General features: G+C 40.5%; 1 protein-coding gene across 1 annotated transcript in view; it reads left to right on the forward strand.

Annotated features, from left to right (window-relative positions):
- The window catches only part of LOC107667428 (teneurin-2-like), a 113,945-nt gene that overhangs the window by 84,018 nt on the left and 20,424 nt on the right, over positions 1–9,503 (forward strand). Inside the window, exons 10-11 of the mRNA XM_016459097.1 lie at positions 6,011–6,065; positions 6,807–6,953. Coding sequence (XP_016314583.1) covers positions 6,011–6,065; positions 6,807–6,953 — 202 coding nt within the window. The remainder of the gene's footprint in view (positions 1–6,010; positions 6,066–6,806; positions 6,954–9,503) is intronic.

A 9,503-nucleotide genomic window follows, 5' to 3' on the forward strand; every position in this document is an offset into this window, starting at 1 on the left:
ATAGTAGCAGTTCCAACTTGAATAAGGTGCAATCCAAAATGAGCTTCATACATAAATATTATAATAATAATAATCTAAAAATATAATTTACATAAAGGAGACCCATTTGGATGGAAAATAATGACAGTGAATTGATTAAAATATCCATGGTGCAAATAGCGCAGACAGTGACTTTTTTAAAATGGATTGTTGGGGATTAGTGATTAAGATGTATAATATACAGTAATATTGTGAAATATTATTACAGATTTCTATTTTAATATATTTTATAATGTAATTTATTCCAATGATGGCAAAGCTAATGTTTCAGCAACAATTACATGATCAGGGCCGTAGCTAGTGGAGAGAAAGGTGGTGACGATTATAGGGGTCCACGTCAATTTTAATGGGCTGCCCGGGGCAAGCGTGAAAGACGCTCTGGACAGTTCGGATCAATGCTGCACCTCTTCACAAAAGTTTAGCATTTGCATGTGTTTATAAGCCTTGCCAATTTAAACATTCAAGCGATTTTAAAAGTGCAAGAAGAAACAAAACAACTAAATTCAGTACTCGCACGCTGTGTTCTGTGCACGTAGCACGCACAGAGAGCTGCGTTTCTGACAACACACGAGCCTACAATTCAGTTCCCCTTCTCTTCATTGGGGAATGCAGCCTGCATGACCGGTGTCTGAAGCACGTGTGAAACAACGCCAATCTATTGGCCCACCTGGCCCATGATGTCATAGGTGGGATGCCCGGAAGTATAAAAGGGCACCTGCTGAATACATCATCCTCTTTGCTGTCTTCAGGAGCCGTCTGTTCAGTGTTGCCAGTCGTACGATAATTATCGTATTTGTACGATAATTTTGACCTCTGTACGATGTACGAATAATGAAAAAAAATCCCATAATGTACGATAATTTCATAATTTTATGACAATTATTTAATTAAGTGATAGTAGTTGTAGTCATAGGGCTTCTATATTCATACACGAAATCTAAATCGAGCTCATACACACCTCAGAGTGTGTTAAAAATGCAGAAGGGTGCCCTGCTTTAAAGCCAACGAGCACTGTTGCAGTCCATGATGGCAAGAACCCCCTCAACATCTGGCAACACGCAGGCTTCCGATGACAGCAGCTCAGATGTGGAGTTAAAAGCTAAAGTCTGTCTACACTGGACGCGACAAAGCGAGTGTTAAAAATCATTTTAATACGTCATAAATAGAACGAGGCATCAGTTTACTGTCGGGGATGTGTCATGTCGTGTCATGTCGCATCCAGTGCAAACAGTCACTGATCATAATGGTTCCTATAGTATTTTGTCGCACTGCTCGCGTCCAATGTAAACACGGTACGCCTAGTTATCTATTGTGGTAATTTGCAGGTCGTGTCAAAAAGTTGTTGATTTAGATAAATAGCTGTATTCTGTTTGACTCGTGTACGATAATTTTCTTCCAAATACGATCATTTTGAGCTTCTGGTTCTGTTCCAGAGGTTTCTGGCACTTGAGGACGCGCACCATCTATCTGTCATCTGTTTTGGTCAGGAGCTTGCGCGTACAGTGCTTGAGGGCTCTGGACACGCTCATTGTGAGTGTTTTCCAATGAGAAGCTCCATTCGTGTTTGTCCCTCTTCTCGAGAGATGAGTGAAAAGCGTTTGCATCTCGCGGTTCGGGTCCCGCTGTTGCCGAGGCACGGCGAAGACTCAGATCGCGGGGTTGAGATGCCCTTTTTGGGTTATCGGATCCCGCTGGATAGCGCTCGATTCGAGCAGCGCCTTAGGGAATGTGTGCCTCTGTGTTTGGATTCTAACACTCGAGGGCATGCTCTGCTTTCACGTTTGTCTCGGCGAAGAGCATGCGCGTTCAGAGTTACGCGCTTATTGTGATGAGTCACGATGTCTAGGCTACACTCGCGTTTGTTCCTATTCCCGAGGCATATGGAACAGAGCGTTTGTGTCTCGCGGCCCGGTTCCACTGTTGCCGTGGCACAGTTTATCCCACCTCACGGTCATCGTTTTGATCTGCCGCATCCGCACACCCTCTCTATATGGGTTGTCAGATGCCACAGATATTGTTGGGTTGTTATGACGATGAAGTGTGAGCACGGAGTCGTTTCAGCCCTGATCCTGTGAGATCGTGGGCGGTGCTATATTCAGCTCGGCCATGCCTCTCTAATATGCATGTTATTGTGTGTGGAGAGCCTCGCTGGGCGCGAATATATTGAAATATTCTGTGGAGAGAGGCTTGCGAGTTTTCTCTCCCAGGGTTTTCAGCACATAGAGTGGGTATGGGGGATATCTTTTTGCTCTGGAATATGGCGGTCTGAGGGCAGCTATGTTCTATCCTAGATTCTAATAACTAGGTTGGGTTCCCCTTGGCACAAATTCTCGAGTAAGTGCTGAAGTCTTTGTTTAGGAATCTGCTGTTCGAGTATAGCTGTGTTCCAGCGCGGAGACCGCTTCCCTTTTAGGGTTTTTAGATCGTGGTCTCTGTGAGCCCCTTGCCTGGACTGTGCTGTCTCCCCTTCGGGGTTTTAAATAGATGGCTCACTTCCGTGGCCTGGGCAATCTTTAACCTTATCTGAGAGAACTGCTGTTCCAGGATAGCTGTGTCCAGCCCTCTAGTGCTTACATGCTTACATAGTGCTAGCTACTGCTTACATCAGGCTTGATCTCGGACTATGATGTTTGTGTTCGCTCTTTAGCAAATCATTTACTGATGTCTGGATCGCCCTCTTGTGAGATCTTGGTCAATAGTATGGTGCTTTGCTAGCCTACTGTGGGACTGACATGGATTGGGGACTTCTTTAATATAGCCTTATGAAGGTGGTTATATTCCAGCCATTGTTTTTGGCAGGATGGGCTTACTTGAATACAGCTTTCTGTGGCTAGCTGTGTTCTACTGCAATTGCGGTGGCCCCCCTCATGGAGTAGGCCCTTCTCCTAAAACATAGCTATCTGAGGATAGCTATGTGCTAGCTCAGTGATCGCTCCCCTGCTTAGGGTTTTAAGTAGCAATCTCTTGAGCCCTTACCTAGACAGTACTGTCTCCCCTATTTGGGTCATAAGTAGACAGCCAACTTTTTGTGGTCTGGGTAGTTTCAGTCGGTCCCCCTTCTGGTAGCCCTTCCCAGGTACATAGCTATCTGAGGATGTCTATGTGCTAGCTCAGTGACTGCTCCCCTTCCTAGGGTTTTTAAGTAGCGGTCTCTTTGAGCCCTTGCCTAGACAGTGCTATATCCCCTGCTAGGATAGTAAGTAGATAGCCCACTCTCTGTGGTCTGGGCAACTCTGCAGGAAGGCTATCTAGGCTAGCTGTGTATTGTTTACTTGGGACTGGCACAGTTTGGGGTCCTCCTTATTATAGCCATCTGAGGGTATTTACATTCCGGCCACTGTGATGGCAGGACGGGCTTACTTGAACACAGTTATCTGAGGCTAGCTGTGCTCTACTGCAGTTGCGGTGAGCCCTCTTATGGAGTGGTCCCCTTTCCTAGAGCCTAGTTTTCTGAGGATAGCTATGTGCTAGCTCAGTGATCGCTCCCCGGTTTTTAAGTAGCGGTCTTTTGAGCCCTTACTTAGACAGTGCTGTCTCCTCTCTTTGGGTCGTAAGTAGACAGCCCACTCTTTGTGGTATGGGTAGTTTCAGTCGGTCCCCCTTTTTTGGTAGCCCTTCCTAGGTACATAGCTAATTTACATCCAGTGGAGGGTAATGTGGTAGGTCTATATAGCATAAAATTATAATGCGCAGCCTACCTCTGTCATTCGGCATTAATCCAATTAAATGTGTCCGTATTTGCGATGTATTTGAATGCTAAACTATTATTTATTATGTAAACCAGGCTTACTTAACGTGCTTAAAAAACACCCTCGTCACATGAGCAAATGTGTGTTTGGCCCGAGCTCAGGCTGATCGGCACGGATTGTACTACGCAGTAGGCTACGCACTATTTAAATGAAACAGTGTATCTATGTGTTTGGTTGACTGTATTTTATTCTGATAATGAACAGGTTGCAACGTTTGCAATGCTATATGTGTGTGCGTGAGGCGCCGGCTCGATCGAACAGCGGAAACAAACAACAAAAAAATACTCCGTTATTTTTGGTCATACATCATTCGAAACTGCAATGTGTTTACTTTTATTTCTGTCATCTTGGTTTCCTTTCTGTGGACTTTCGTAGAGCGCCACGCCACACAAATAGCATATGAACTAAACTCAGAAGCATAGCCTATCTCTCAGCCTTTTCCTTTCGTTTTGTTAATCTGTTAATTAGGCTAAGTCAAATATTTTGCATATTCATTCATTTTATATATAGACTATGATTTAATAAAAACAGATTTAATTTTTAGTTAAACTTAATTTTTGTTGCTTGTCTGCGCTCGTCCGCCGCCTTTTTCTCTTCTCCGACCCCGCAGCTCTCTCCGATAGCTTTGTGTTAGTGGCACCAGTCCAGTGTTTCCCGGTTTTACTCATGCTATTTTTCCATGTTGAGAGTTTGGTGTAGCACATATTGCACCTGACTATGCATTCTTATCCTTTTCTCCGATAAACTGAAAATAACAGGAGTGTGTCCATCTCACAAATGTAGAATCCGTCTCTGCAGTCATCTCAACCATCTAAATCCAGCAACTTTATTTCTGTCATCTCGGTTTCCTTTCCGTGGTCTTTCGTAGAGTGCCGCGTCACAAAAATAGCCTACCAAACTCGGCATATCTCTGTCTTTTCCTTTCGTTTTGTTAATCTGTTAATTAGGCTAAGTCAAATATTTTGCATATTCATTCATTTTATATATAGAATATGATTTAATAAAAACAGATTTTGTTATTTTTAGTTATACTTAATTTTTGTTGCTTGTCTGCGCTCGTCCGCCACCTTTTTTCACTTCTCCGACCCCGCAGCTCTCTCCAATAGCTTAGTGTTAGTGGCACCAGTCCAGGTGTTTCCAGGTTTTACTCGTGCTATTTCTCCATGTTGAGAGTTTGGTGTCGCACATATTGCACCTGACTATGCATTCTTATCCTTTTCTCCGATGAACTGAAAATAACAGGAGTGTGTCCATCTCACAAATGTAGAATCCGTCTCTGCAGTCATCTCAACCATCTAAATCCAGCAACAGGAAATAGACAAACTATTTTACCAGCGGAATTTTTTCTCTGGTGCTGTTTTGCGGTGTTAGTAAATTCACTAGTTAAAATATGTTGTTGTAACTTGCGTTACTGAGATTGTAACGAGTAATAATAACTCATAATTCACTCACTGCTCTTGATTGAATAATTATGTAGCTTTAACAATGATTAATCTGTATGTAATTTATGCAGTAAAGACTATGAAATACTATTTTACATTTGATTATTTCATTTCTGTACCTGGACACGACAAATCTGAAAAAAAACTAAAGCATAGTTTATTTTGTATCTTTGTTGTATTTATTTATTTATTTGTGCTAGCCTATTTATACAATTTCAAATAGAGCCCATGTGTACAACCTGCACTGTGGTGCCGCATACCTCAGCTACAGCCCTGCACATGATCCTTCAAAAATTCTACTAATATGCTGATTTTGAACATTTGAAACATTTATTTTCTTCTTATTATTATTATTTTGTAGAAACAGTGAAGCATGTTTTTTTTCGGGATTAATGCATTGTTCAAAAGAACTGCATTTATGTGACATAAAAATCTTTTTTTTTTTAGAATGCAAGTCTTTACTGTCACTTTTGAGCAATTTAATGCTTCCTTGCTGAATAAAAGTGTTAATTTCTTTCAAAAAAGATCTGACTGGCTCCAACCTTTTCAACAGTAATGTAGATAATACAGATATTTTAATGTGCTTTTGGCTTAGCAAATGACATACAGTACAATAATTAGTGCTATTTTTAGCAATGTAATTATTTACATTGCCAAAGCATTTGCATATTTGCTGCAGATCATTAAAACAGTGCAAAGGCAAATATCAATTAAGTAAATAACAGAATTAAAAGAAACAATAATAACATTTTAAAAAGAAACTTAATTGAAGCAATTAAGAAGAATAAAATAAGCCAGTGTGAACAGGGTTGGAACGGAGAACACTGCACCATCGGTAAACACACACACACACAAAGACACATGCTCTTATCCTGCTTTGAAGCTTTAAGCTAGTCAAAGGCATTTCCCTTGGTTCTGTGACTTCTTTTACACCAGTGTTTTTCAGACTTTTCAGCTGCTGTTTTGTTGTTTGGTCTAGATTGATTTGCTCATGTTTGCATCAGCACACATAGAGTAGAAAAACACATCTGTGTGGATGTGCATGTTTGTGTGTGTTTTCATTATTTTATAATCACATTCATAGCAAAGGACACAGTCTTCACTGTGTGATCCGCATCTATAAGAATATTAAATGACTTTTTGAGCTCTGGAGTCCAACTGGAAGAGGAATGCTAATGGATTCCGCTTTGGTTGCACGTGTTAGGATGCTTGTTTTAATGCTAATGAGTACAATTCTCCCTCTCCATCACTGTTTTCACATCATTGTTTTCAGACAACTTATAGCTGATGGATTTTGTGCACACAACACTTCTTAACGCTGAATTCACCAGCCAAAATTCAGCAGTCAACCAAGTCATCCATAATGGGTTTTGCTTGGGTTCATTGATAATAGATGTCCATCAGAATTTTTCTGACAGGTTTTCTTAGTGGTATGTGGCGTGCATGACATCAGTATGATAACGAGTTTTGAGTGGAGGGTAACATTTCTCCTTGTGTTTCTTATGGGCACCGAACGAATTCAGTCCAAATCCAATATAATCACACAATTGATCGATCTCTCCTTCCTCTATTGCAGATGGCTGTCCAGGTCTGTGCAATGGGAATGGGCAATGCATCATGGGTCAGAACAGCTGGCACTGTGAGTGCCACACTGGCTGGAGAGGACCAGGCTGCAGTGTTGCCATGGAGACCTCCTGCAATGACAACAAGGACAATGAAGGAGGTGACATACACATGTTGAATGCAGAAATTGTTTCTAATCCCTTTGGCTTCACATGCATCACATCTGTCGTGACTTGGGGGGAAAAAAGCTAAACTGATGAGAGGCAGAACTTTTGGTTAGGACAGTTATCATCTCACTGTTGTTAAGGCCTGTTCACATGAAAACAAATATTTGGTGCGATAAACAGCTGCTAATGTGTTGCTTCAGAATGAGACAAACTTTCATATGCCATTAATGTGACCAATTCTTTTTTTTTTTTTACAAAGAGGTGTTCTAATCTGTTTGCCATCACATGTTGATTCAACGTTGATTCATGAAGTCTAACCGTGTATTTTCTTTCTTTCTTTTTTACAGAAAATGTGACTATTGATACATCAAATCGTCACATGATCATTTAGACGTTAAAGAATCTATATGTTCTTCAATAAAAAACGAAATTGTTTTTTAAGCATTTTAATATATTGAGATTTGTCTATATATACACTGCTGCTTTGTGGCAATTTATTAGGAGATATGAGAGATATGAAGATGCTCTGAACGGATGAATAGAGCAGCTCCAGTCATCTGTATGAAAAGGTGATGTGTCTGTTGGCTGGCAGAGTGAGGGATTTGAAACTACCCCAAGGCAAAACGATTATATAACAGGTGGATGTTCAGAGTCAGCCCTGAGTACTGAGCATCTCCCCTAGACCAGTAAAGAGCGCAGAGAGGCTTTTAGAAAGAACTATCTGTTTCTTGTTTTAAAATGTTTTCAGTTTCCCCACTTCGTCTTCTCTTTTGTGTTTTCTCACTCTCTTATATACACGGCCAGGCTTTTCACAAAGTATTGTGAAATTACTTTGGATTTGTGTCTTTTGAATATAGCAATGAGGTCAATCTGTGATGTTTAGATGCAGGGCTGCCAACTCTCATGCATTCAGCGTGTAATTGACACTGTACTCACACTCGCACATCACACGTCCAATTTCTCATGCAGTGAAAAGCACCCTCAAATGAAACCAAGAGCTCCCTCAGTTAAAACTGTAGTAGGATATTGGCAAAACAGATCTGGTAAATGCTCCAGTGCATATTTGTGTTTGTGTTCTGGAGAGCGTCAAAAGTTTCTATTTACATTGTGTTTTTATAGCATTGAGCAATGTAGCCAATTACAGTTAATTTCTTGAACACCTCTGATTGACTGTACTGTTCAGGTTAGTCAGAATTCACTCACCACTCAAAACATCAGATTTTTTTCTGCACGCTCACAAATCCTCTCAATGTAAAAAAGTGTGTAGATACAATGTAAATAAAAGTTCACTGAGCAGTGTAGAGAGCTTTGTGAAATCGCGATGAACTGAAGAGAGTGGCAGCTTTTTAGTGATTATAAGGAAGCTCTATTTGCAGGCTTTCTAGACTGCATATAATCCGTTCAGAATTTGAATAAAAATGTTGTTTTTCGTGCTGCTAAGAGGACCAATGGCCACATACCCTGTTCACGCAGCAAAGTTTCAGGATTGACATATAAATCCCTCATATAAATGTGGGATTCACTTTACATAATGATGAATACAGCAATGGATGGGGGAAAATGTAATTTGTCATAATAGATGTGCATTAATCTATTCTAATGTAAATGCAGACTAATAGATTACTAGAAAAATATTTGAATTTTTTTATATTTTTGAAATGCAATTGCAATTATTTATAAAAGTAATGAAATATAAAATTGCAATTCTCTCACTGTACATTACTATTCTTATTGTGGGAAAAAGTTAAGATAGACATGTTCAGATGTCAGGCAAAACTGCTGACAGGTACAGTGGGTATAGAAAAGAATCACCCCCCTTTAAAATAATCATATGTTGTTGCTTTGCAGCCTGAAATGAAGGACACAGTTTTTGTTTTATCCAACTGTATTTACTCAGTGCAACTTATAACATCCAACTGAAAAATATAACATCAACATGTCATAAGAAAAATAAAAAAACAGAATCACTGAGTTGGAAAAAGGATCACCCCCTTGTGTCAGTATTTTGTTGAACCACCTTCTGCTTTAATTACAGCCTTTAGTCTGTTGGGATATGTCTCGGTCTCTACTACCTTTAAACATCTAGACTTTGTTATATTTGTCCACTCTTCTTTGCTGGACTGCCCGAGTTCAGTTAAATTTGATGGTGAGCGTTTGTGGACTGCAGTCTTCAAGTCATTCCACAGATTTTCAAATGGGGTTTAAGTCTGGGCTCTGACTAGGCCATGCAAGGAAATTCACCTTTTTCTCCTTCAACCACTGTGTGGTCAGTTTTGCTGCGTGCTTTGGGTCATTGTCATGTTGGAAGGTAAACCTTCTTCCTATTGACAATTTACTGGCAGAGCAGAGGGCAGCAGATTTTCCTCAAGAATTTGATGGTATTTTGCCCATCTATTTTTCTTTCTATTCTGACAAGTGCTCCAGTCCCTGCTGCAGAGAAACACCCCATAACAGGATTTTAATTCAATTTTAGTCTCATCTGCCTCAGAATCTTCAAGGTGTGTTTTTTGGCAGAGCTCAGTCGTGACTGCATGTGGCCTTTC

This window comes from Sinocyclocheilus anshuiensis, unplaced genomic scaffold (assembly GCF_001515605.1).
Source record: "Sinocyclocheilus anshuiensis isolate Anshui unplaced genomic scaffold, SAMN03320099.WGS_v1.1 scaffold1389, whole genome shotgun sequence".
Taxonomy (NCBI): Eukaryota; Metazoa; Chordata; class Actinopteri; order Cypriniformes; family Cyprinidae; genus Sinocyclocheilus; species Sinocyclocheilus anshuiensis.